This window comes from Melospiza georgiana, chromosome 4 (assembly GCF_028018845.1).
Source record: "Melospiza georgiana isolate bMelGeo1 chromosome 4, bMelGeo1.pri, whole genome shotgun sequence".
Classification (NCBI taxonomy): domain Eukaryota; kingdom Metazoa; phylum Chordata; class Aves; order Passeriformes; family Passerellidae; genus Melospiza; species Melospiza georgiana.
In genome coordinates this window covers 37194486-37222227 of record NC_080433.1, presented here as the reverse complement: position 1 = coordinate 37222227, position 27742 = coordinate 37194486, and the positions used below count along the sequence as shown (strand labels likewise).

At 38.7% G+C, this 27742-nt stretch overlaps 1 protein-coding gene across 1 annotated transcript; it reads right to left on the bottom strand.

Moving 5' to 3' along the window:
• Window positions 1-43: 43 nt before the first annotated feature.
• CEP83 (centrosomal protein 83) lies at window positions 44-25599 on the bottom strand. The gene is made up of 16 exons (XM_058022482.1): window positions 25564-25599; window positions 19657-19908; window positions 19143-19293; window positions 17812-17904; window positions 17404-17535; window positions 14763-15014; window positions 13372-13503; window positions 11591-11705; window positions 10004-10148; window positions 9723-9872; window positions 8997-9072; window positions 7723-7880; window positions 4847-4976; window positions 3847-3950; window positions 3011-3191; window positions 44-2333 (listed from the first exon to the last, which is right to left on the bottom strand). Exons 2-16 carry the CDS (start codon window positions 19803-19805, stop codon window positions 2151-2153), a joined length of 2151 nt encoding a protein of 716 aa, XP_057878465.1. The 5' UTR covers window positions 19806-19908; window positions 25564-25599; the 3' UTR covers window positions 44-2150.
• Window positions 25600-27742: the final 2143 nt, after the last annotated feature.

Below are 27742 nucleotides of genomic sequence, written 5' to 3'. Positions count from 1 at the left end.
AATGCAAAGGCAATTTATTATACTAATCTCTGCTATATTATATTAAAAAATCCAATTATTGCCCATTCCCATTATAGAAATACAAGAGGCACATTGTCAAGGGTAACAAATAGAAGTTTTCAGTGCTTTTAAAATTTCATTTTATCCCTTTTATCTGCATCAAAATATCAACCTAGATGTTGATTACAGCATTGTTAGTGATCAAAACTGCAACCCAGAGTAGCATACATTAACTTTCACATTGAAAGAGTAAGAGGATATTATCAAGTGTTAAAGGCATTATAAAAAATTGTTTTAAATTTTTATATTAAATGTCAGTTTTATTTTAAACAATCCAAACCTTGTAAAACAATTTTCAAAGTTTCTTGTGCTAAGGTTATTTAATGTTTTGACTTTATGGAAAAAAAACTGAAAAACAAACCTTATTGAGAAGGGATCTTGGCAATAGTTCACAGAATCACAGAATGGTTTGTGTTGGAAGGGACCAAAGATCATCTGGTCCCAATCCCTCTGCCATGGGCAGGCACACCTTCCACTATTACAGGTTGCTCAAAACCCCATCCAACCTGGCCTTGAACACTTCCAGGGATGGGACATCCACAGCTTCTCCGGACAACCTGTTCCAGTGCCTCACCACCTCCACAGTAAAGGATTTCTTCCTAATATTGAAACCTGCCCTTTTTCAGTTTAAAACTGTTGTCCTTTGTCCTCTGACACTCTCTGGACATAGAAAAAAGTCCCCCTCAGTTTTATAGCCCCCTTTAGATACTGGAAGGATAATGTCTTCCTGAAGCCTCCCTTTCCCTGCTGGCCATGCTGCTTTTGCTGCAGCCCAGGATGTGGTTGGGCTTCTGGGTTGTGAATGCACACTGCTGGCTCATGACCAGCCTTTCATCCATGAGAACTCCACTGTCCTTCTCTGCAGGGCTGGTCTCAGTGACTTCTTTTCCCAGTCCATAGTCACATTTGGGATTTTCCCTGCCCAGATGTAGCACCTTGCACTTGGACTTGCTGAACTACATAATGTCCCCATGGGCCCACGTCTGGATGACAGCCCTTCCTTCTGTTGTGTCAGCAACCCTGCTGAGGCTGCACTTGACCTCACTGCCAGACATCAGTGAAGGTACTGAAGAGCATCAGTCCCAAGAGTGAGCTCTGAGGGACCTCACTCAGCACCATCCTCTACCTGGACATGGAGCCATGGACTACAACTCTGCCTGTGTCCATCCAGCCAATTCCTTATCCACTGAATGACAATTCACCCATCAAATCCATGTCTCTTCTGTCTGGAGATCAGCCATGTCATGTGGGACTGTACCAAAGGCTTCACAGAAGTCTAAATGATGACATTTGTTGGTGTTTCCCTGTCAACCGTTGCTGTCACTCCATCATACAGGGCCATATTGCTCAGGCACAATTTGCCCACAGAAAAGGCATGATGGCTACCTTGGCTGCCCTCCTTGTCTTTCACTTGCCTCAGCACATCTAGAAGGATCTGCTCCATGATCATCACAGACACTGAGGTGAGGCACACCAGTCTGTAGTTTCATGGTTCATCCTTTCTTCCCTTTTTAAAAATGGGAGCATAGTTTCCCTTTTTCCAGTCACTGAGGGCATCACCTGATTGCCACGATGTCCAAACAAGCAACAACATCAGCCAGTTCCCTCGGGGCCCTGAGATGCACATCAGGTCCAACAGACTTGTGGCTATTCAGCTTCATCAAATCATCCCAAACTTGCTCTTGGCTTATAGTGGAAGGCACTTCACTTCCCCTACACATGCCCAGAGAAGCAGCACTTCAGAGAACTGGGAAGTCAAGTGGACCAGAAAAAGTCTGCAATTGAATCTCATTATTGAGCCTGTAACTGCTGCTATGCTAAATATCATTGCACTGGTAACACAAATTCAGGGTGTAGCCTCCTCATGAATGGCAACCCTGCATATTCTTTGTATGATTCCCAGTGAGAAAAGTCCTTAGACCTGCTGGTCCTTCAATACAGCAGTAAAACAAGTTGAGCCACAAAGGGGTAACTATGCAGAATATATTTTATGCTATTCAGGCACACACAACCATGTTTTTGGCAAAATATGAAAAGCATGTACAAAGGATAAGTTATTGAAAGCTAACAGTACAAAGAGTATGCAGATTTTATTTGGAGTCCTCACTTTGTGCTTCATTTTCCCCAGTGATCTTATTTCTTGCCAAGTCCCCACATCCCACCATTACCCGCTCTCTAGACGGTCCAAGATCTTCCAGCTGTTTTCTTTGTCTGGTTTCTAATTCTTCCAATCGCTTGCCAAGCAGGGCAAGCTCTCTTTGATGCTGCTCCTCCTTGAAATTTAAAGGAAAAAGAATGTGGCTCTATTACATTTTACACACAAGGGACCAAAATGAGCAATACATTCATTTTCTTTAAGGAAAATAAAAACTGTAAAGTCCAGAACATCCATATTTGTTAAATTTTACTCATCAATGTTTCACGGGTATTATTCTGATATTCTTGATGAACAGCATCAGGAAGAAATACATTTGCAGATGTTCCTCCTCTCAGATGAAGGAGCACATAAACCTGAGGTCTCAGTAACCATGAATCTGTAGAGTCAACCCACTCAACCTCAGCCAGAGAGATTTTCACCCTCAGCTGCTCAACCTAAGACTTTTAACCACACAAGAAATCAAAAGCAGCAATACTGCTTTGCAATAATGAAACCATGGTATGAGAACAACAGTAGCATTCCTTGCTCAGAAGGAGCCATTTGAAGCCTCTGAGGGGAAGAACAAAGTATGGAGAATTGGCTAAAACTTGTTACATTCCATAACGTTTTCCTTTGTCTTTCAAGTACTCCTTCCTATTGCGATGAAGGGAAGGAACATCTCCAGACAACTCAAAATTTCTTACTTCTGTTCAAAGATGAAATACGCCTTCCTTAAGACTAAGGTCAGTAAAAAAGAACTATTTCAGTAGCCTCTTTTGCTGTATTATTTTCACAGCTTATGCTATATCCCACCTGAAGAAAGGAGAAGGACGCTGCAGGCCCAGGAGGCCCGGCAGACGATGGGGTTACACCGACTGGGTTGAGTGCCGGTATGTCAGGACTCAGAATTATACTCCGGAACTCATTGTGCCGACGCTGCAAGTCCTTCAGCCTCTTCTGGAGGCGAGCATATTCTTCAGAGGAAACATTCTGTCTAGGAAATAACAGATGGTTTATTGCTCAAGATCTTTGTTATCCCAACACAGCAGCACAGCTCTCCACGAGTGCTCTGCTGTTTAACACCTACAGTTTCCACCTATCCTTACTCAGAAGAACTGGAAGGTAGATCTGTGTATGTTCTTTTGCCTACACATCTGTCTAAATGCCCCTCTACATATTTAGCTATCTGCTCTATTATAGATTAGAGTTTACATAAAATAAATTAAGCTTTTATTACCATTCACAGTAGTGAGTCAGTGAAGCTACATTAGTTATTAAAATCAAGCCCTCCATAGGGGCTCAATGAAGAGGGAAAAACCAGGACTTCACCGTTCAAAGAGGATGCCATGTCTGTTTCTCTTGCAATTCTGATGTCTTGTTCACTTCCTTCTTTTAAAGGGATTCCTGCAACTGCACCTATCAGGTATTTTTTTCTCTTTTTCTTCTTGAAGAGACAGCCCTGCAACTGTCTCATAAGATCTCAGCTGCCCATCCTAAACAGAATCTATTCAAAGAATGCTGTAAAGGCCACTAGACTGGACTCCGGTTACTAACATAGGTACCATGTATCTTCAAAAATACTCCATATTTGTAAGTCATACCTTGAGCATATGTAATTATTCAAGCTAAGATAAAGCAAAGTTAATTACCTATTTAACACTTGATTTTCCTTTTCTAGTTCTTCCATTTTGGCTTCCAAAAGTTCTATTTTCTCATGCATCCTCCTTTGTTTATTGTCATTGAGAGTTTTTCTCTGTAAAACAGATATTTCAAACAGCTAAGTAATACCTTAACAGATTAGATCCTGTAAAAATTAAATCTAAACTGTATGTGGTTTCAAGCTGTGATGCTTTATAGGAGTTTCCTTCTTTAAGAAGAAATGCTGTATTGTTTGAAGGTGCTTAGATTGCCATGTTGGGAAGCAGAAGAAATGGAAAATGATCCATAGCTGGGAATGAAAGAGGCACAACTGCCAGTCAGTTGTTGGTCAGTGACCAGCTGTACTAACAAACATTAGCAGTATCTGAGAATCACAATGGTCATCCTTTAAATGGACACATAGAAACAAGCATAAGCATAACCAAAAAAGTATGCTTCCTGTTTTTGTTTTTGTTTTGGTTTTTGTTGGGTCTTTTTGTTGTTTGGTTTTTATGGCTTTTTTTCTCATACTGATCTTAACTTTCCATGACCTTAAAAGACACTGGTAGGTTTCATAACCTACGTTCAATGTATAACACTGCTCATTAATCTTGAGGTTCTACCTGTCTTTATTATTTCTTAAAAAGTAAGCTTAGGAGAAGAAATAAAATTTTAATATTCCATCAAGGAAAAGTAGAACATCATTTGTCTAGTATCTAGTATCATCATCCTCTCTCATCAAGGGGTTCACCTCTTAACAATCAATGCACATGTATGTGCAAAGAAAGGCTCACAAAATCTTTGATGGCATTATAACAAAGTTGTTGGCTGTAATATTATTTTGCAGGTCATTCAACCTATTTCTATGCTAATCTTGAAGAACCCAATATATTTAGTTATTATATACAGTAGATTGCAAATAAACTCTTAACATTGAAACCATTCTAGCTGGCCAACATAAAGCTGAACTTTACACAGGGTGGATCATTCAAAAAGGAAGAGACAACGTGCCTTCTTCTGAGCAACAGCAGCTCGACATAGCTTGTTCTTCATTTGCTTGTATTTCTCTTCATACTCTGTGACACGCTGTGTAAGCACATGCTTCTCCTGCAGCCATTCCATACGCTGGTATTCTGAAGTCCTTTGGAAAAATCAGGGCAAAAAAATCAAGAGGTCATACAATGCAGCACATTCAGTTAATACCTTAAGGCTCTTAAAACAGATGCATCTTTTCACAACTCCTACTTTTATATACTTAAAGGATCTGATGTAAATTTTATTATGTTAACAATCTAATTGTGACTACGACATTTCAACCTGTGCATTATCCTAGGATTTCTTTAACTAGCAAATTTTGAAAACTGATTCCAAAAAGCTGATTGTTGGTGTCTTGTTGGATCAGCATGCTGCCAAACCCCCCAGAGAAAATTCCTCAATTCAGGTCAAACCATCATGGTAGAACACAAGAGCAGATGCCTATTCCAAACATCAGTTGTCAGAACTGTTGACAACTACCGTCTCTGTTTAGGAGAGCAGGGTGCTGCCCTATGGGGTCTACTAAATCTTCATAACAGACTTGCTTAGGACGTGTTCCCAACCAGAACAAACACCAGCTCAACAAGAAGCTCCCACTAATATAGATGGTTTCTAGACAACATTCTAGCTGAACACACACCACCAAAGGCATATGTTATCTGTTTAGACTTTTGCATGGTTACAACACATAAAAATTAGGCTGTGTTCTCCAGCAGTATACAGGAAAGGAGCCATTTCTCCATGCTGCCTTGTTTGTTTGGGCTGCCTGCATTGCGAGCCAAAGCAGGCAAGAACTAATGGAATATTTAATTACATTACTGCTAAAAATTAAAATCAAATGGTGAGATTCTATCTAGCAGATTTTAAGAAGACCAAGGCCTGGTATTAGTGCATCCACTACTACTCCAGTCCCAGGTAGATGCATTTTCCCTGCAGGGACTCTGAATGCATCTCCATAAATTTCTCACCAAACCACCTCTCCCTTCCCCACAGTAGAAATATTGGGCATCATCCACTGTCACTTGGGAAACAGAGTCCTGGCCCCTGTGTCACCTGTCATGGCTCTTCTAGTTGATGCAGCATGGCTTGTACCTCACTCTGGACTGCAAATAACTACTAGCACCCAGGAACCAAAGCACTTTGGATGAGCACTGCTTAGCAGTTAAAGGATTTCAGCTGAAGCAATGGTTTAAAATGCTTGAGTTAGGTGTGAGGGTTTCTAGAGGTGTTTTGTGTTTCGGTTTTTGTTGTTGTTTGGTTTAAATGCCACTAACATTGTTCCCAAAATGCTAAACAAGTCCCTGTTTGAGCTCATCTCTGATCTGTATCAGGCTCATAGTTTGCCTTCAGCTGTTTTTCTCCTTTCACATTTTGATTTCCAAGCTTAAGATTGACACAGCCAGATATGCAGCAGCTTTGCCTACTTATGCTCAATGCTCAACTGGCACTATTTATCTGGAACTTTTTATCTTCTTGTCTCATCTTTTGGTCCCTATTTCACTTCCTCTTGCTTTGGTGCAATTAACTCTTTGGTGTTCAAGCTCATAAGAATTTACTGAACTGAGGAAGGAGGTTCTATCACTCACAGATTCACAAAAACAATGGGAACATGACCCAAGGCTTCCACGGTAGCAATGGCACAGGCCTGCAGGAATTACATGCAGGCTACAAAGCTGCTTCATTTCTGCAGTACCAACCTTAGTGCATCTCTCAGTACCTACATACTTGCATACAATGATCTCTGAGGACTGACAAATTCCTTCCACTGCCTTCCCAGGAAAAACTAATCCTGATTGTTTTGTGATCCATAAATATGTAAATGACAATGACAGCCTCATTCAAGTAACAGCAATGATCTCACTCAACATGTGAGTACACCTCCCTAAAGCAAACATCCAAATATTTAATGTGCTTTTGACATACTCTGCCATCCAAATGCAATAATATCTTCAAATGTTGAATTGAAAAGCACTACTTAAACAAATGACAACATAGCAATTGCAGCACCAATTAATAGGAAAAGAGATGTTAAAACAAAAGTTACATAATATCCTTTGGAAATGTTGCATTTAATCTGGGACACCAACTTTTTGAAGGACCCACCACACAATAATCCAGTACTAGTTTGACAAATATTGGGTTACTAAACTAGTAAATTCTGAAAAACCATTTCAGACTGACAAACTGATCTTTAAATTCCAGGAAGGTGTTCATTTCTGTATGGAATCTGAATAAAATTAGGCTTCCTTCATCATTTATTGTCATACTTTGTTGACATGCGGTCAAGCTTGTGCAAAAAAAGGAAAGTGATTATTTTTAATTTTGATGAGAGGAACTAGAAGATATTTTATAAGCTTTTACTTACTTCATATCAGCTAAAAGTAGCTAGTGGGAAAGGGAAAGAAGTATTCACACATATACTGACTGGGACTGTGTAACCTTATCATGCATAATACAATGCTTGAATGCTCTTTTCACACATACAGCTTAAACACTCTTAAAAGAACTCTCTGAAACTCTAGATCCATTTATACCTATAGAAGTTTGACACCCTCTTCAGTCAAGTAGAATTTCAATTTATGCAAGAAGTGTATCTCATTAACCAATAATTAATTTTAACAGATACAAATGGAAACCAATGGAAACAAACTCCTCTGTTTTTAAAGTTGATATGAGGAAAGCTTTTATACATGCTATGCCCACAGAATGTACAGCCATTTTTTACAACTGTTCAATATTTCCTGATCATTTTAACTTTCTGACTTTATTCAGAATCTACAATCCACAGTTAAGTAATCCATATGAGAAGAACACAAGCAGCATGAAAAATAAAGCCAAAAGAAAAAAATTACTTCTCTGTTTCCAGTTGAGCTTTCTCTGCCTGAGCCCTTGCATGTTGACATTCTTGTTTCAATCTCTCTATTATTTCCTTCAACTTTTGATTAGATTCCAGCAAATCTTTTTCTGATTGAGAAAGTGAGGCAAGCTGGAGTTGGATATCATTTATTTGCTGCCAAAACAAAAAAGAATTTTTCTATTTCAGAAGATATGCAAATAACCAGCAACTGATTTTGAGATACTGAGACAATGCAAAATGGAGACACCAACTAGCTTTAGCTTTTCATTAGCCTTTTTTACTCGTTTCTTTTCTCTTTACTCAACACTTTCTCCAGAAGCTTTACAGTAAATCACTACAAGATAAAGGGTTTCTGTTGTAGTTAAAATGAGAAAGATAGGCAGGATGCTTCAGCCACTGAAGTGTCCCCCAGAACTTCAGAAACCCAACACTTCAGCCCCAGGCCTGAACAGAACTCGAGGACCACGAAATATTTAGCAGCAGAGCTGTGGAGCTTTCCAGGCTCTTCTGTTCCATAACATACTGAGTGTTACAGCCAACAGGGAGTGTATCAATCAGTTCACAAAACAAGGAAGCACTGAAAACTCCAACCTCTGCAGCCAGCATACACAAATGATCATTTCCCTTTCCTTTTCCTCCCCTCACATGGACACTTAGATCCCCCAATTTCTGATTTCTGGAGGAAAAAATAAGTGTCTCAAACTTCAAGTGCACACAGCTTGCAGAGTACTTTGATGCACAGCTATTGTTATTACCTACTAAATAATATCACAGGCAAGCAGGAGTTAAAAAAAATAGGTTTGGTTTTCAACACTGCCATCAATTGACTATGCAATAGAAATATACCTCTTTACACTAGTTTGTTCATTTATGAAACATCTGTTAAACACTTGAAGAACCTCAGATGAGAGACGCAGTGTAAATGCAAAGCATTACCTAGAAACAATTTATAAGTCTCCATGGCAACTGAATCTCCAGTTAAATAGTGCATAACCATATTCAATATACCAGTCTATAAACATTCAGCTTTGAAATCCCTGTTACCCACAAAACACATGAAGCAAAAAACTGTAATCCATTTATAGAGGTCCAGGAAAGCACAACTGATTTCTGAACACTTCTCCTTTAAATATCTGAAGTACACATTTCATCCCTCCAGGGAAAAAAAAAAAGCCTTAAAAATTCAATCTAATCTTCAAACGCAGGACATGGTAACTACAGGAAAGAATGTATTTCTTTATAAAACATTAAAATGCAATAAAACCTTACCTGTTTCAGATCAGCATTTTCACATCTCTTTTCTTCCAGCTCTTTTGTCTGCATAGCTTGCTGTTGAATTTTTAATCTAAAATTGTGTAAGACATCCTTATTTTTATCTAATCAAAATTCCAATGCTATAAATTAGGACAAATCAGCCTGACAAATAAATAGCATTATTTGGAAGGCTAATAAATATTTAACTTAAAAAGCACTGAAAATATATTTCTATTCATTCTTGGAATTCACATAGGAATAAGACTTTTGGAGTATGATTAATTTTATCATGCTAACCTTCAACTTTAGTAAGCTAAGTAAACTCCCAACCATAATAACCAACTCAGAGATATCATATTAGGTCTCAGATTGCCAATTTCTGCTATGGTGCCATTGTGGAATGAGAAATTATTTACTCTAACACTGGGGCTATGTCAGCAGCCAGCACTAAACTAGTTTTAACAAAGTTGTATTGCCAAATTATTACTTCAAAAGGGTCATTGAAAATAACACTTAAAGGTTTGGATGAAAAGGGTCACCATCTCAAACAGTTAATTTTTAATTCTGCACTCTTTTTTACGTAGTGCAAAAGATAATCCTGTTTAATCTACACCAGTGAACACTTCATAATGAAGACTTCTGTCTCTATGAATAGTAAGCTTTCATACTGTCTACTGTAAAGACATTAAGGAGGGAAAATGAGAAGTCTGTGCTAAGATTAGATTAGAAAAGTCACACTACCGCAAACGCTGAAGTTCCTTTTTGCTAGATTCTTCTGCCATCTGCACAGCACGTAGTTTCTCTTCATACTGATCCTTTTCAGACTGCCTCCAAGAATCTTGTTCCAGTTTCATCTTTTCTAGATCAGCTAGTCTGTTTTCGAGTTCTAACCTAAAACATTATTCAACATACACACAAGAATCACTAGAAAATGTCAGAAGTGTTTAGTTAAGAGTGATATTTTTAAAAGTATCACAAAACCATCCTCTTTTAGAAACTGAGGAGGCAATCAGTAGACATACTTTTCATTCTGTAAGGCTGCAATATTGTCAAAAACTTCCTCTTTGGCAGCTTGCACTTTACGAATTAGCTCCCGATCCTTTTCCACTAAGAGCACTTTATGTCGCTCAACAGCTGCAGTAAGAATTTCCTTGTCAGACAGCAATCCTGCATTATACATTAAAAAAGTTAAACATGTCATTATTGGTAAGAACCTCCTAGGAACCTATATTCAAATAACTTTATAAATTCACAAAAGGGAACTAAAAATCTCAGTTCAAATGACAGAATTAATGGGGGAAGGAGAAAAAAGCAAAACACAAGAAAACAAGAAGAGACCTTTCTAAGTATAACAGTTATATTTCCAAAACTTTTGAAAAGTAACCATTACACTGGAATAACTGTCTATGAGAGTTTCTTACTTTAATAAATGATAGTAATTAAACAGTTAATATTATTACAGATTTAAACTCCACAGCAATTTATACAAAGCATTTGTGTCTGTTCCATAACAGCTATGCAAAGGTCAAGCAAGAAAATTTTCATTTTCGGAAAAAGCTTACAGTAAACAGAAACTGGTTGTCATTGAAACCAGTAACTGGGCAACAACAAATCTCAATTTTAATCCACCTATATTACCAAATGAGACATTTCTAGAACCATGACTTCATAGGCAGGGACAAATTATACAAACTAAAATCTTGTAACTGACACCTGTACTCACTGACAAATAACCCAACATGCTCTAACAGTGACTCCTGGTTATTCAGCTAATTCAGCAATGCAAATAGAATTCCACAGTTGGTTCAGGTTAACTTAAATCTTGTCTGTATTCAGTTTCATATTTCACAGAGCCAACATTTCTAGTTTGCAGTACACTGTAAGCATATTGTCAACACAGAAAACATCACTTTTTCATTGCTCTTAGTGAACTTACTATTAAAGCAAGTGAACAGAAACAACTATTTCAGGAAGACAAATGTACTGTTTTGGGGCTATGGCCAATCAATGAGGACAGTTCCCTTTAAAACGGTGTAATTGTGTAGTTGTGTGATTTAAACACAACTAGTACTAGAAAGCTTTGGCCTTTTCACTCTAGAAAGCTATTTCAAGTTGCCTAGATACTCAGCTGCATCAGGTAGCTTACAGCAATGCCTGTTCCCTTCAAAGAATGAGCTAGGTGTTGTATTTTGTTTCATGTGGCAGCCTTACGGAATTGGTATCAATTCCACAGACACAGAATCAAAAAACCCAACCACTGAAGCTCTGTGGCACGATACGGTTTCAAGCAGAGTATGAAAGACTCAAGAATTTACCAATAATAGAAAAAAATAACCATATGAAGTACATAATTTGAAACTGATTATGCTCAAATTGTGTCACAAATGCACTAATTTACATAAATGAAAAACTGCTCTCAATTGTTCTTTGCCTGGTAGAGCAAGTGAAACAACACAATTATTTCAAATACCAAATGAATTGTCAGATCTATCACCTAGACCAGAAGTAGAAGCTGAAGACTGCTGGGGAGCATTCAGACAAAAAAACAGTTGTATTATTCTAACTGAAGTAAATAGATGAAATAATTACAAAATAATTTCATACTTTACCATCCATTTCACTTTGAATCTTGTTTCTCTCTCTTTCTACTTCACTCTTTGTTCTTGCTGCCTCCAGTTTGACATTTGTTACCTCCAACTTATGTGAATGTTTAAGTTCTTTTACCTATGAGTTAGTAAAAACCAACGTCAAATTAACTATAATAAATTTATGTATATTTACTTTACTTCTGACTAAAGATACCTCAGAATCAAGCTAAAATAAAATTAAATTGAATCTCCACAAGTAAATCAAAACAGTGATATCCAAAGCCAGAATATCAACTACTTCCCCAAGTAATTTCAATTTGGTAACTACTTATAGTCTCCCTGGCCTCCTGGAGTGCTACTCAATTTCTCAAAATCCAGGTCTGCATAGTCTTGAAGTGCATTTTAAATCAAATACTGCTCTACAGACACATCAAATGGCCTCATAAAAGTAGGAGCCTTAAGAACATCAAATCAATGAAAATTACTGCTTGCATGGAAACTTTCTATAGTTTAGGCATTTGAACGCAGTAATTACACGGTCAATGCGAATTAAATATCTGGAGAAAAGCACTTATAATGAAAATCCATTCACAATGACAAATGTAATTACAACCTGCTTGCATATACAAGTGGCAAAAGGTTAAGAATGACACAGTAGCTTATTAAGTAACTACATGGAAGATTTAGTTGCTTATATATCAAGTTGATAACATTCAGGGCAACTTGAAAAGATTTAAGGTGGCTTTTTTAAGGCAGAAAATCCAGAGGACAAACATGCACCTGTGCTCAGGAATAGGTTTGAGTGGGAGCAGAAGCAGGTGGAGATTACTATAATAAAGCTTTTATTTTCCTCCCTTTGAGAAACATGACTGTAATATTTTATTTTTTCCTGCTTCTGGAGGGGAGCAGAGAAGATCAGTTGATACAAAAATAAAGACTGTAACAATATTCTCTATATTCTGGGAAATGACTGAAAAATCTTTACCAGAAGTTTTCCCTTCCTCTTTAGCATTCATGGGGGCCAAGTAGGGTATATTACATAAAGAGGCTTTAAATAGCAGTATAGCTACACCTTATTCCTGTGGTAAATTAAAACTTTTTTTAATGAATCACCAAAATTAAATACTTAGCACTCAAATATGCACTGTAAAAAGATCTCAAAGGAAAAAAAAAAAGGAAAAGCATACAATCATAAAACGAAACCTCTAAGACCTAGTGCCAACACAACAAAGTCACTCAAATATGTTTTAAGACAATGGTCAACTTAAAATGCTGTGATGCAATTCTGTACTGAAATGTTTCTGTACAAGCTATGCTGGCATTATCCAAAGAAAAAAGCTATGCTAACGTGATTACTCTGCTTCTAATCTAACCTAAATCTCCACAAGTAATTCCAATGCAGCTTGCTTCCTGTAGCTAACACAGCCCATTCAGAGGATAGTTTTTAAGACCTCCGGAAAAAAAAAAAAAGAAAGATAGAAAGATCAGTTTTAGGCTGACTGTTTTCATGAACATTGAAAACATGAATATAAAGATACCACTTCACAAGTCTTGTTCTGTTCAGGAAAAAGATCTAGAAGAAGGAATAGTAACAACATAACCTCAATCTTTAGAGAGACTTTCAGGTATGACATATCTCCTGTAAAGTCATATATTCTTTGCCTTTCAACTGGAATTGAGGGAAAAATTCCATATCTATTTTAAGTCACAGCAGATGACATTGTAACTTCTAGTCTAAAATATAAGCAGAAAAACATAAAAGGATGTGAAAAATATATTTTAGACACCATAAAAGTACTTACTTGAGCAGCTAAGGAATTGACTTCTCTTTCAGCTTTGTGGAGTTTGCTAGTTAAGAGAATGTTTTGCTCATGACTCATCTGCAGCTCTTTCTCAATGCGATCAACCTGCAGTTCAGCAGACTTCTTTTCTGCCTTGAATGAAGGAAGCATTTTTAGGATTTTTGGAGCTGGGTTGCTTCTTGTTACTCATTTGAAACCTTTGGCTGATCTGGGCTTTCAGATATTACTGTCTCATTATAATATATAGTATTATATATAAAGATTCAACTTTGTTCTATCATATATTCCAATACAACAAGGGTCTTGAATTTTACTGGAAAGGCACAACTATTTTTACTAACACCTCCTACACAGAATCACTCCCATTTTCAATCCTCCTTGATAAGGAGTGATGTAATCTGACTTACTTAGGACGCAGCAGGTGTGCTCACCACTAAATTACTGGGCTATAACAGTATAACTACAATTAGTGTTCACAAAGTGTAATATGCTGGCCTATGCCGTTATACTGATGGAAAAATTAACATCCTGGAGAGGAAATAAAATGCAATTTCTGCATTATAGACTCTGATCTTTACAAGACAAGACCCTGATCTTTAGTGAACATCAAAAAGATAATCTAATACATGATTTCACCTTGCTTTTTCTAAACACTTCTGTTTTCAGCAGGGCTCTCTTTAAAGCTGTCTAAGAAGATTACAGCACTTTTTAAGTTGAGATCAGAGCATTTTGTAACTGAAGTATACAGCACTGATAATAGTAACAAAAAAAAAAAAAAAAAAAAAAGAACCATCTATCTGCATGCTGCAACTGTGCAAAAAATCTAGATGAAGAGGCTCACTGCCTAGAGAGGCAGCAAGGACTGACAGAAGGTGTGGAGGAATACAGTAGAATCCTGGGAAAAGTGCAACAGTCCAGAAATACCAAGGAGAGCAACAGCTGAGTAATAAACAACTGCAGTAATGTGGTGGAGCAAGAAGAGGCATAGGACAATGACAGATGATGAAGGGACTAAAGAGGGGTGCATCATGTGACATTCTTGAAAAGAATAAAGAATTTACTGCAGTAGATTATTAACATATTGGTTTCTAAGTCCAGCTAAGTGGCAAGGGTTGACATGACCCTCTTACTGACTACAAATATGGATATGACTCGCTTGTTTTGAAAGGATAACCATTCAGCATAGTCTCTCAGTTGAGAGACTTTCCAAAGTTGAACTGGCAGTGCATGACTCCCAGTCAACTACAATTTGACTTTAAATCTGAAATGTAGAAATTCAAATTGTGGAGTCAATGGCAAAATTATCAGTGATTTCTGTGACAGTTCTGTCAGGCCAAGTGCTATTCTTACTGCACTCTACAGGGAGGCAAAATAAGAACAGAAAATCTTACCTCTAGAGATCGAATCACGGTCTGCATGTCAGCTAACTGTCGTGCTTGTACTCTTTGAACATTTTCTGCTTGCACAACACTGTTGTGTCTTTCTGCTCTTAGTTCTTCGACTTCTGCTTCTAAGGCTTTTAATTTCTGACACAGTTGTGCCTTTTCTCTGGAAAGTGCCTCCACACGTTTACTGTCCCTTGTGGGATCAATGCTAAGCAGCTGATTATGGAGTTCTTCCTTATCTTTATCCAGTCTTGCAATCTGATAGTTGTTAATCAGAAAAATAAAATTTCTTACATTGGTTAGGTGTCAGGCAGCAATATTTACAGTAGTTAACAATTCAGAAAAGAGTAGCAGTGGACATTTAAACATTCATTTGCTTAGAGTAGGAAATTCAAAGCAAGACCACCTGAATGCCTGTTATTAGCGTGGTCTTTTTGAGAACACTACAGAGTGCAACACTGGTTGATGTCCTCATTAGCAAGCTGGATGATGGCATGGCATCACTTTCAGCAAGCTTGAGTTTGACACCAAACTGGGGGGAAATGGTCAATCTGTTGGAAGGCAAAACTGCTATCCAGAAGAATCTGGACAAGCTGAAGGAATGGACAGAACTGGATCCTCTTCAATACGAGGAGCAAGACACACATCTGAGATGGAGTAATCCAATGCAACAGTACAGGTCCATAGCAAGGGGAGGCAGCATCTCCATGGAAAAGGATCCGGGGGTCCTAGTGGACAACAAGCTAAAGGTCAGTCAGCAGAGCACCCAATCCAATCCTGGCAGATTGGCAGAGGGATAACTAGCAGATCCAGGGAAGCGATCCTTTGTCCCCTTTCCAGGACTGGTAAAGCTGTACTTGGAGCTTGTGTCAAGTCCAGATGGCCACTAAGGTGTTCAGAGGGTTGGGGAATACGACATATAAGGACAAGCTGAGGGAACTAAGCCACAGCTCAGAGAAGATGCACAGTGATGGGAGGAGAAGCAACAGGCACAATTTGGAACAAGTGAAGTTCCAACTACGTATTGTGAAAAAAGTTTATGATGAAGATGGTTAAATACTGAAAGAGTCTGCCCAGAAAAATAATGGAATCCCCATCCTTGCAGATGTTCAAGACTTGACTGGACATGGACCTGAGCAATCTGATCTCATTACACTTCAATATTTTAAACAAGATTTTGGAGTATAAAGAGTCTCTTCCAACTTCTTATGATTCCTCTATTTTATAATTACAACAGAACTCAAATCTGCTAATAACTCCATACAGCCAACATGACTGGGCCCTGACAGACTAGAAACCAAAAAACAAACAAACAAAAAACCCAAACCAAAACCCAATAACAACAACAACAAAAACTCCAACTCTCTCTCACAAAGTACTACAAAAGGTACAAGCCAATCTGGAGAATGTAATTAACAAACATAAATTCATAGATTGTTACACTTCAAAATAAGTTACATGGACTGAATATAATAGCAGGACCAGAAGAGTAAGAAAGAAAGGTATGTAAGAATTCTCTCCATATTTGGAGATTAGTCCAAACTCTGATCTGCAGCAGTCCTTTTAAAAGTTTCACCAGTGTTCTCTATGAACAAACCTGATTTCTGCAGCAAAAGCCCTCCAAATGCCTTTTATGAGGAGATTCAATTGCATTATATGCCCAAGCCATCATTTAAGAATCAGGATGTTTTTATAGCCTCCTTGTGCAAAATGACATGGAATGTTAAAAAGCCTTTGAGAGAAACCAGATCACACTGTGCCCTGGGCTCAAGGTAGCTGCATTCTGTGTAAGTGTGCTAATTAGCTGCAGGACTAGCAAAAACTCAACAAGCCCATGAGAGAGGCAGGCTGTAAAGCAGCATGTGGGTTTAGCTCCAGGAAGGACAACTGTTCTGTTTTTAATGCACTACATTTGCAAACTTGGATTGATTTTGCAAGTGATGATTGCTTTGATTTTTGTCTGATGTTTGGAGTAATACATTCAAATCTGGCATCCTAGAATATATGCTTCCAGACAAATACTTAAATGGATATGCAAATGACATCTGCAACTCATTTACAATGATGTATCTATTTAAAACATAAATAAGCTGACAATTTATTTAGCTACATACACTTTTGAAAGTCCAAAGAAATAAAAAAATGGTTTCTTCAGGAGCTAATACAAACGAAATAAAGTTATCAAAGTTTTCAGTATCCTTTTGATTATCACTATCTTGATCCAAACTAACATCATGGTAAGTACATTGCAAAACATACCCTTACCTGCTATTAACAATATATCTTCCTTGATAAGTTGCCACATGAGTAATTTAAAGCCTAAACTTCCATTGGTCAGTCAGATAATTAATTTCAAATTGGCATCATGTCACAAATCACAAATGTGATTAAAAACAGCTTTAAGCAAACGTCATTTACCAGAAAGCAAGTTATTCTTACTTTTAATAGCACAAATATTGCAACCCATCACTGAACAAGTCTATAGAGGCAGCCTTAGGCTAAGTCACAGAAGTGCTTTGAGAATGAAGAGAATAGAAACAAACACGAAATGCAGTCAAACTGACAACGCTTCAAGCACCAATAGTTCCACAATGTTCAAGCAGCTTTGTCAGAGATACTTTCTAAGCTACTAAAATATTCTACATACCTCAGTCTCATATTTTATTTTCTTCTCTTCTAAAATATGTGCATGTTCTTCCTTTTGATGCTCAAATTCTGATTTCAGAAAGGTATGGTCGTAACGAAGTTTGTTATATAATGTTCTGTATTTTTCTACTTCCTAAATTAGAAAAAAAAAAAATTAAAGTTTTCAAATTTATTTCCTTTAAATGTCCATGCAATGTTTCTATTGCTTCACAAGTTGTCTTTGATTAACTGAATGCTGCCTCCTCCCTCTTCCATGATTTCAACCTTCCCTGCCTGGGACAGCAGTACCAGAGAAATGATGCCATACTTTGCTCCCCCTTTCAGTTTTAATTCCCTAAGGTTTTAGGAACAACTATAAAGCAGCAATCACTACTCTAAATGAAATAAAATTTCAATACTTATGACTTACATTTTCTAGCTTCTGATAACGCTCTCTCATAGGAGACTCCAATTCCTCATACATTTTTGCTTTTAACCGTTCTAATTTTTGAGGAGTTAGCACCTTAAAACAGAAAAGCATCACAAATAATTAGTCATATTCATTCATATTATTTACACTGTGATTGGTCACATAGCCAGGAATAAGGTATTTCAAATATGTTTTTAGGAATTTTACTTAATTTTCTAGGCTTTTCTAAAGAAATTTTAATAGTAGTTACAAAAGCAAAAAAGTATTAGTGAACTAAAAATATTCTGGGAAGATAACAAGCATTTGGAATGTCAGCATTTATCAATAGAAGCAACACAAATTTCAGGCTGAATTGCCAAGAGATTTATCTCCTTTGTGGGGGATGGGGGAAGGAAAAGCAGTCTCACATTAAAGATAAAGAATTAATATCTAACTGAAACAGTAAGTAAGTGAACCAACCCAAAAAAATCAAAACAAGCAACACCAAACAATTATTTGCAAAACACATTAGATGTGTGTTCTCCAACAGGTACATGGATACTGGTTTAAACGGAAAAAACCATCAGGAAAGACTCCTGGCCTTAAGCTCGATTCTGTAAGGTATTTTGTTAAAATTTCTTGATAGGGTTCACACAACAAACTATCTACCAAGAAATAGTTTAAAACAAAAAGTTTCATCCACAACTGTGACATAGTCTTATTTATTCTAATTTTCTTTCACTTATCTGTACCCTGGAGTCCCTGGAAACTAGTCCTAGATATGGTACTGAGGCACATCTCCTCCATTCAGAGTCTGGGATCCTTTGGTTAGAGATTATATTTTTTTCCTAAGAACATGTCCTGCATTACTTTAAGGAAACAAGCAGTTACATAGAGTGTCACCCAAGTTATCTTCAATGTTGAGGAGTTTTTTTGTTTGATTTTGGTTTGGGATTTTTTTAAGAAAAGAAAGAAGAAAGCTGTCATCACAAAGAAAAACAAATATCTATCTTTCTAGTCACTTGTCCTAACAGATTTAGGCACCTAAGTTACTCCCCAAGACAGATGATTCTCCCCTTAACAGCAGAGCAAGCATGGATAGAGACTGAGAGCCTTACACAACACCTAACAACAGGATGATTTGTTAAACAATTTGGATGATTTGTTAAACAAGGAAACACTATTTTCAACCCATAGTCACTCTAGAGAAGAGCCATTACTTGGACTGGGAGAATTTCAAGCCATCTGAAATATATCCAAGCTGGGTATGCATACTGCATGAACAGAAAAATATGCATGGTCCTACTACATGATAATAATACATCCCAAGTCCTTCCAGTAAATTATCTCACCTGCTGCTTCACTTGTTCCAGCTCCTGTGTTTTAGCCAGCAACTGCTCTTGAAAGTCAGCAAGAAGTTGCTGAAATTTGTCATGTACAGTCTCTTTTTCAACTAGCAACCTTTTCAGTTCATCTTGTGATTTGGTATAATCCTCTTGCAATCTGAAAGATAAAATTTACTTTATATTCACCTTTTAAAATTAGACCTTAAAGCTCAAAAGACTCACACACAAGAGCAAACATACGGACACCAAATAAGAACTAAGCTATTAATATCATCTTTCTGTAATATATTGAAAAGTTATCCCACAGTTATAAGCATAAAAAGTGCTGCAGAAACATCACCTGCAACGTCTTAAGGTACTTTGAATTGCTTATTTTCCTATATGAACAAAAATCTCTTAAAATCTCTCCTTACACACAGGAATAGCTAACACACATCTCACACATACAAATAAATCCCTTCCGACATTTAGCTTCCCCTTTTAACAACTCAAATATAGAAACTTGCTTAAATTGATGTACCTTAGATGTTCTGCCCTTAGAGTTTGGTAATTTGCTTTGTGGTGCTCACTTCGCATCTTTTCATCCATCAAAAGTTTTAGTATTTCCTGTGAATTAGCTGCTTCACCACTTTCACCCACAAGGGGAAGGAGGTTGCCCAAAGCATCCATCTTATGAGGACTGCTGACGATGAGTATGGAGGAGACAATTAATGTATAACTGATCTACAAGACCATCCACTGGTTACACTGGCATCTCTGAAGATCAAGACACCTGAACAAATACAAGGACATGTGATTAGCATTCAAGTACATTCACAGTTCAAAGGTTCCACACACTGCTTTTGCTTTAAGTACAGAAGAATCCTGGTTCTGCTTTAACACAGATTAGAAACCTTTACTGGAAGTGCAACTCTTCTCAGGGCAGGCTGCATGGGCAGAGAAGTAATAGTGCTTCCAGGGGCACAGAATACACTTAAACATCAAGGTCATTGGAGTCAATACAAAATAGGAACAAGCACTACTATCTGAAACATTACAAGACATGTTATTTTTACTTATGCTATACATTGAGACTCCAACCATGATGCCCTATTTATGCCTTTTTAATCAGAGTTCACAGAGGTCACAGATAGCAGACACACAGCTTTTCTTACTACTTATTAAAAAGTCTGTCACACTGTCCTAACATGCTGTATTAATCAACACACCAGTACTTCAGCTGGAAGAAAAGCAGATAATTCTCTACTGAATTCCTACCAAGCCCAATCTGGAGAAGAACTAAGGTATCAGGGACAGCCTGGAAGACACCTGCCCACAGTTCAGTTCTGAAATATGTCACTTCCTTATTTTCAAAGCTTATTTTGTGGTTGCTTGTGACCTTTCCAGAAAGACTTTTGCAAAATGTGAAAATATCAGAATGGTGTGAAGAAAGCTGCAAATCAAGAGTTCCTGAGAAATAAGGAAGTATTCTAATATGCCTCATTAGTGCTTTTTGATATTTGAAGAAACAGGTATAAATCCGATCATTACTGACACTTCCACAGGATCTGGGGGAGGGAGGACTGTAGCTGAATTTTAGGGAAGTTACAAAGACTTGAAAACAACTACTCTGCCATTTTAGCTTTTTGCATAATTAGTCATAATTGTCACAATTGGACTGATGCCTAAGAAGTCCATGTCTGCAGTGTGCAAAGTGTACGTTTGTATAAAGTAAAACTCAAACAGAAACAATGATAAATCCCTACCATCACTACAAATACCTTGCCTTCTTTACATGCACAGTTGCATGTATATTTTCTACCACAGCACTCTTTCATGAATGTATCTTAAACACTTCAATTTGATTTTATAAACCCCTGAACTATAAGTGAGATGAAAATCTGTCTTCAATACAGGACAAAACCCCATTCCACTAAGACATGATAATGTCAAGAAAGTGTAAATGTAAGACATTTTTCCTTCCTTCATTGCTAAAATGAGAAAAGGTCAGAGAAAAATCCACCACTTATAAAATCAGTCTAGGTAAAGCAACAACAGAAAGTTTGTATTCTGCTTTACCCAAATTTGCTGAGAGAACGAAGAGGAAGAAATCAGAGTAAGGAACATTCTCCTCTGTGGCTGTCCTAAATGCACAACCAATTTCAAACATCAATGATACAGGTTTTGAAGACCCTCCTAATCAATATAATCTCTTTTTCATCCCTGAATTTTGTTGGCTGTTGAGAAACAAAGGACAACAGCAATTTTCAAACTCAATATAAAGACATTTTCAATTGTTAAACCAACAGCTGGACGAGGAGAACAGGTCAGTAATGCTAAAGACAATAAATCATGTGAGAGGAGAGAAAGCTCTGGCACACAGAAAATTCAAGGCAGCATGTCCCCAAGAATTTCTAAGCATATCAACAGGGTTAACATGATCACTATTAAAAGCAAGCAAAAACCCCACACAAACAATAAGAACAAACCAAAACAACAAAAAAACCCCAACAATCAGGCAATAGCACTTTGCTTTCATATGTTGTAGATACTAAATGTAACTATCAAACTGTAAGCCAAAGCTCAGAATTAGGAACACAGCATTTAAAGTCAGATCTGAATCCTGCTGCTTACTCAAGTAAGAAGTATTTTTGAAGTGGCATAATGGAGATAAAGTCAAAGACACCAAGGAAGCGCTACGTTTTCTCAGACAATGTCAGCCAAAAGCTAAACTGGAAGACAGCCTTTCCTACTCTATTCCAAGCTGCTGCAGGTGAGAAGTATATTCTCTTCTCACAGCTTTCGTTACTATCAAAAAGTGCACAAATTACAACGCAAGACACACACCTGGCCATGTATTCATATGCATGAAGATTTCATTGAAAAGATAAAAGGAGAAAAGAGAGGGAGATAATTGCAGCTGACAAAACAATGCTCCAGACTGCGAAAACCTGTTGTATTTAAGGAAACAAAACTCTTTTGGCTTGCAGGGACATCTAGCGGCAGATGTCGTGATTTGCATTCCTGGTGACAACTGTGAAACAGAGATTTGATTACTTCATGAGCTCTTTCCTCGAAAACACAAAGAGCAATTAGTAATATTTAACCTATTCACATGCAGAAAAGTTTTGTCTTGTTTTGGGGTTCTTTTCCCCGCATCACAAAATAATTTCTGGCAGTAAAGTGCTAATAGTCAACAACATTTAGGGATACCAATACTTTAAGTATATTACCAACCAGAATCTCTTCTGTGCTAATGGTGGACAGTAGTTGCTCACAGTCAGTGAACAGGCCTTAAATAATCTTCAAAATTACACAAACACTACAGTCATAGTTTTTGAGAAATACTTTAAAAGAACACTAGGTTCTTCCTCTCTTGGAGATGTGTTCAAGAAGTGGAGAAGCATAAAACATACTTTAAAGAAACTACACCCACCATCATATTTAAACTTAATTCTACACTTTCTTATTTAGCAAGCTACCAAACTGCAAATTTGTATCAGTCATCCCAAATTCCTACTATGAAGCCTTAACATAATTTTCCATAGGTATAAATACAAAGGCATTGGTGCAGAGTCCTGAAACCTACGAAATGCACACTCTATAGCTAAAATGGTAGTACTGTAGAATACCTAAGTGAAGTAAATAAATTACATTTCCAAGAATCACCTTTGTTTTTCCTTTCTTCTCAAATTATTTCTCTTCCTAAAGAGGGAAACACTGCTGAATTACCTACCATACATCTCTCCTCTTTATAGCTGCACATCACGAAAGGGCTTTTCTTTTGCAAGATTTTTCAGCTATATTATTTTAACTTTTTCTGTGCTACAAACTCTTTAAAAGTGAGAATACTTGCATTTAGAGAAAAATATTATATATCAATATGATTTTTTACTTTATATGAATTTTTATGGCATTTTGTTTACAACACCAAGGCTTCCTTCTTGTTCACCTGGCATAACCAAATGACATGACTGCACCATGTAGTGGTAATTCCCAAGTGCCATATGTAACTCACTCACGGCTCTCTTTTCCATGCCACGCTTAAAACACTTAAATTTATTGTCTCTGAACACAGTTTGAAACAGACAGATGATACAATGAATATAATTTTGCAACTAACAAAAAAACTGACACTATTTAGCCTTGTGCCGCGTTTTGCTCAAGCAGTAAAATTCTCATTAAAATCTGTGAAAGTCAAAGAGCTTCTTCGCACAATTCATGGTCTAATTCCTCTGCCTGCTTCTCTCGCATCTCCAGACCTCTTTATTTGCTCCTTCTTTTTTTTCTAATCCAATTAGCCAAGATCTTCTGAAACAATGAACTATTTGCCTGAAAGAGTGAAAAACTCAAGGAAAGCACAGCCTCTTTAAAAAGCAGCTCTTCAAACACCACCCCTTCTCATCCCTGCTCAAGAGTCTACAGTAAGACCAGACAATGGTCTAACGCAAAAGTGTAATCCAACACAAGAGCTCGCTGTCACCAGGAACGGGAGGGCTCCACTCCTCCTTTCTTTGTCCCCATTGCTGTGTTTGTCATTCATCAGACCCCTTCATGAACAGTTTTAACTCAAGAAGCCAACACACTCAAACAAGCAGAAGACACTCAATAGTTTTTCTGTGAGGTCAGTGAGTCACACGAGCTCATGGAAAAATCCAGCAAGCGACATCATCAGTGAAAGTGGGCAGCTGGTACGGATGAGGGGAAAGGAACAAAGAGCCAAGTAAACAGACAGGAGGAGGAGCAAGCCTTTCTCCTTTCAGGAGCACAGAGCTGGCACAGCACAGAGCTCAGATGTTCACAAAATCACAGCCTTGGACTAGATGCCCAGATTTTACACGGTCACAATTCAGCGAAACAAACCCTATCTTAAACAACTATGCAACACACTCGTAAGAGATCAGACTTCCCATGAACACCAAGTGTGCAACCAAAAACACCCCAACCCCCTTCTATATCTTTCGAGAAATGTGGCAGCACACCACATTGTACTTTAACAGTTCATATTCCACTGATCTGTCATCAGCAACCTGCAACAGTCAACACAATCACCTTAAAAAAATCTAGGGAGGCAAAGCCAAAGAGAAACAGGAAATCCTTTGTTATAGAGAGTTCCATAACCCAGACACTGCTCAGATGTTGCTGCAGAGAATCCACTGAAAATCAATGCTTAACACTTTTGTGCACCAATACTGGAGAGTATCTGTATGACAGCTGCATTTCAGAAGACACCAAGCTCATGCAAGCTACTCTCACTCCCTCCACAGCAGTGTTCAAGGTACAAGTTTCAACAACCATTAACCATATTATGGCAGTATCCATCCCTACACACTGCACATGGCACCACCCTCTCAGTTTCTGTCTTACACTTCAGATCTGGCTACTTATTAGGTGAAAAACAACAAACAAGGTTCTCTCTTAACTCAGGGTTAAAATTTGTGCTTTACCCACACACACTACCAAGCAAAACTGACAGTAGTTACTGATCAATTTGAATTCTGAATGGGAGCTACACCTCTAAGTTGAGCTGTAGCCAAGAGCAGCCAGTCTCCAAACACCATGTATGTTTTTCTATGATTTTTCATGGCAAGAAGCCTTCAAACACACATAAACCTTCACTCACTAAAATTTCATTCAAAGTTCTACCCAGGATTTTTGCACATATGATATATTCCGCAAACAAAACTCTTCTGAAAAATCACTTCCCTTTCATGCTGACTCAAAAACCGAGATGTTCAGGGAGGGCATAGTTTCATATTGTCATACATATCCCACACCTCCTGTAGGCAGAAACATGATTTTATATACACTCTACAGTACGTGGACGAAGACCGAGTGAGAGGCCAAGCGAGCTGCATAAGTCACTGTGATCTTTTTGCTGTTTTGTTTTTGTTTTGTTTTACTTTTAGACGTAGGAGCTCGGTCAGAGGAATACCACTAACACGGCTGACACACATCCAGAAGCACAGCAAAATTGCAATTTTCCTCCGAGCGAACGTGGCTGAGGATGAGGATGGCTGGTGGAAAGCAAAGCAGACAAGCGGAAACACTCGAGAGCCAGCAGCAAGCGGGCTCCGCCTGCCCCTGAAGGCGATGGCGAGCGCGGCAGGCCGCAGAGGCCGCGGCAGCTGCTCCCGGGGCTGGAGCAGCGGGCACAGAGCGGCGCCGGGCCCGCCCGTCCCGGCTGCGCGGTCACCAACGGCGCGGGCCGGGGGAACGCGCGGCGCCGGGCACGGGCCAAGGGACCGCCCCGCCCGGCCGCCAAGAGCTGCGGCCCCACGCACGCAGAAGGGCCGCGGTCAGCCCAGCCCCCATCGGAGCCCGGCTCCCCCCTTACAGCCCGGTGCCCCGCACGCCCCGGATCCCCCTGGCACAGCGGAACCCCCGCCACAGCCCAGCCAGGCGCGGCTGCCGCCGGCCCGAGCGATTTAAAAATGGCGCCTCTCACCTCCCGCCGGCCGCGCCGCCGCCGGGCCCGCGCCGCGCGGGGCACGCTGGGAGCGTTGCCGGGGAGACGGGCGGCTCCGCAATGGCGGGGCCGCCGTCAGGGCGCCCTCCGCGCTCCAGGGCCGCTGCTTCGCACAAAGATCGGCTGAAATACTGTAAGCACCGACTTCTCGTAAAGATCCTCATTGTCCCTCTAAAATCGCTTTGAATGAAGCAAGAGATTGACTCGGTATTGGCATTCCTCTAATAAAGCTAACAGCGCTTTCATAAGGATTAATATTGTTTTCAGTTAGTATATTAGAAGGTGGGTATTGGTGATGACACACACACATAGCCAAAGAAAAGGTGACAATGACAGAAAACCCCCGAGGGCAATGTGACATTGCCAGCCCGGGAGATGACAGCTGCGGTCGCTCCCCAGAGGTGGCTGCCGGCTAAGGAAGGGTTCCGATCCGTGATGGGCTCAGCTGCAATGGCGGGAGCTCAGCGCTCCTGCCCGCCCGACTCTGGAAACCGCTGCGCAGGTTTGCGTGTATGCTGCACTTGTTGCAGTGCTACAAGTGAAATATCGACAGCACTCCATCCATACCAATGCACACCTACAGGGAAATAAATGACTCCACATGACTGCATTGAATTAAAAATTAATCTTTATTCAAAACTAATTTTGATGGAAAGTATGGTCATTAAAACCCATCAATCCAGTTTTACACTGCAAAGTAATCTTTCTAGAAGGTGTCATGAAGTTAAACTCTCCTTTTCTGTATCCAATTTGCTTCTTCTTTTTTTAAATTTTTTTATTTTTTCACTATCAGCTCTACAAATAAGACCAAACACAAGCCTTTCGCCCTTTTACATCTGCATTAACAGGAATGGTAGAATGGCACAGATTCTTTCTCTGGTTTTATTAGTGTCTGTTCATAGCAGGATTACATAGCTATAATCTATTGGAAAACAATTCATTCACGTGAGAAACAAGATATGACACCAAGAATCCAGATCACTCAGTGTGAGCCCTGTGGGCGACACAGCAAAAGAGCTACAAAATCTAAAATCATTTAGGTAACTAAAATCAACAGACAGGGTTGGGTGTCTCTTGCCAGCTAATTCAAGGAATAATTCTTGTGTAAGTATTTCCAATGCAAAATCTTTTTCTAAGAGGATAACTCAAGATGGTGAAAATTGTGTTACTTTATTTTTGCCTCCACGTTTTTCACATTAATCAGAGAAGTGTTCTTGTTTCCTTCGGAGATTGGCTGAGTCAGATAATTCCAGTTACTCACTGATGGCCAGTGGTTCTGAAGTGTGGGTGGTAATGGGGCTCTTCTTCCTCACAGTGACCATCCTGCCCCTGCTGGCTTTCAAAGGAGAGCTGCTCTAGTGACTCAGATGGGAATCTTGCAGAGTACCCAGAAAGAGAGAAAAAGCAAGAATCAAGGGGGACCTCAAGGGCACAAGGAGGAAATGGCTGAAGGAAGGAGGAATAGAAAGCAGAGCTTATAGGAGTAGGAGTGGGGCTAATGCACACAGCAAAAAGAGAAGAGACGGTCAATCAAGAGAAGGATCTGGACAGCAAGAGGCAGAAACAGCTAGAAAATTAAGACTTTAAATATTACTAGGCAAATATAGGGGAAAATAAGTGAGAAGTAAATATGAAGTGATTCTGTTGGGGAGAGAGGGGACCACATGCTGAAGTTGGTTTGTTTGATTTCTCTTCTAACTCAGTACATAAAGGAAACATGTATAACACCCTTACACAAAAAAAAGGATTATTCCAAACTTCTCTTTTTGAAACATTTTCCACAACACAGGCAAGTATTTTATTTTTGTAAAAACAGAAATTTATGCAGCTACAGGTGTCACTAGTTTATTTTTAAAGAAAGTCTCTTTAAGGGACACTTTAAGTTCACTGTGGCTCGAGTAAAAGTAAAGAGATTTCATTTAGAGAGCTTACAGATTTTGATCAACATTATTAGAGATTGTTTGTGACTCTTTGTCATATTATATTAGTTCTGGGTGGATCAACATTTCACAGAACAGCAAAGTTCATCCTCACACAAAGAAAGCAATAAAATATGAAGAGCTGTAAAATATGTAGAGAAGCCCAGGAAAATATTTCAATCCATTTTGCAGATACAGTCTTTGGAGGAGCATACTGACTAGTATGGTCAGAAGGAGTC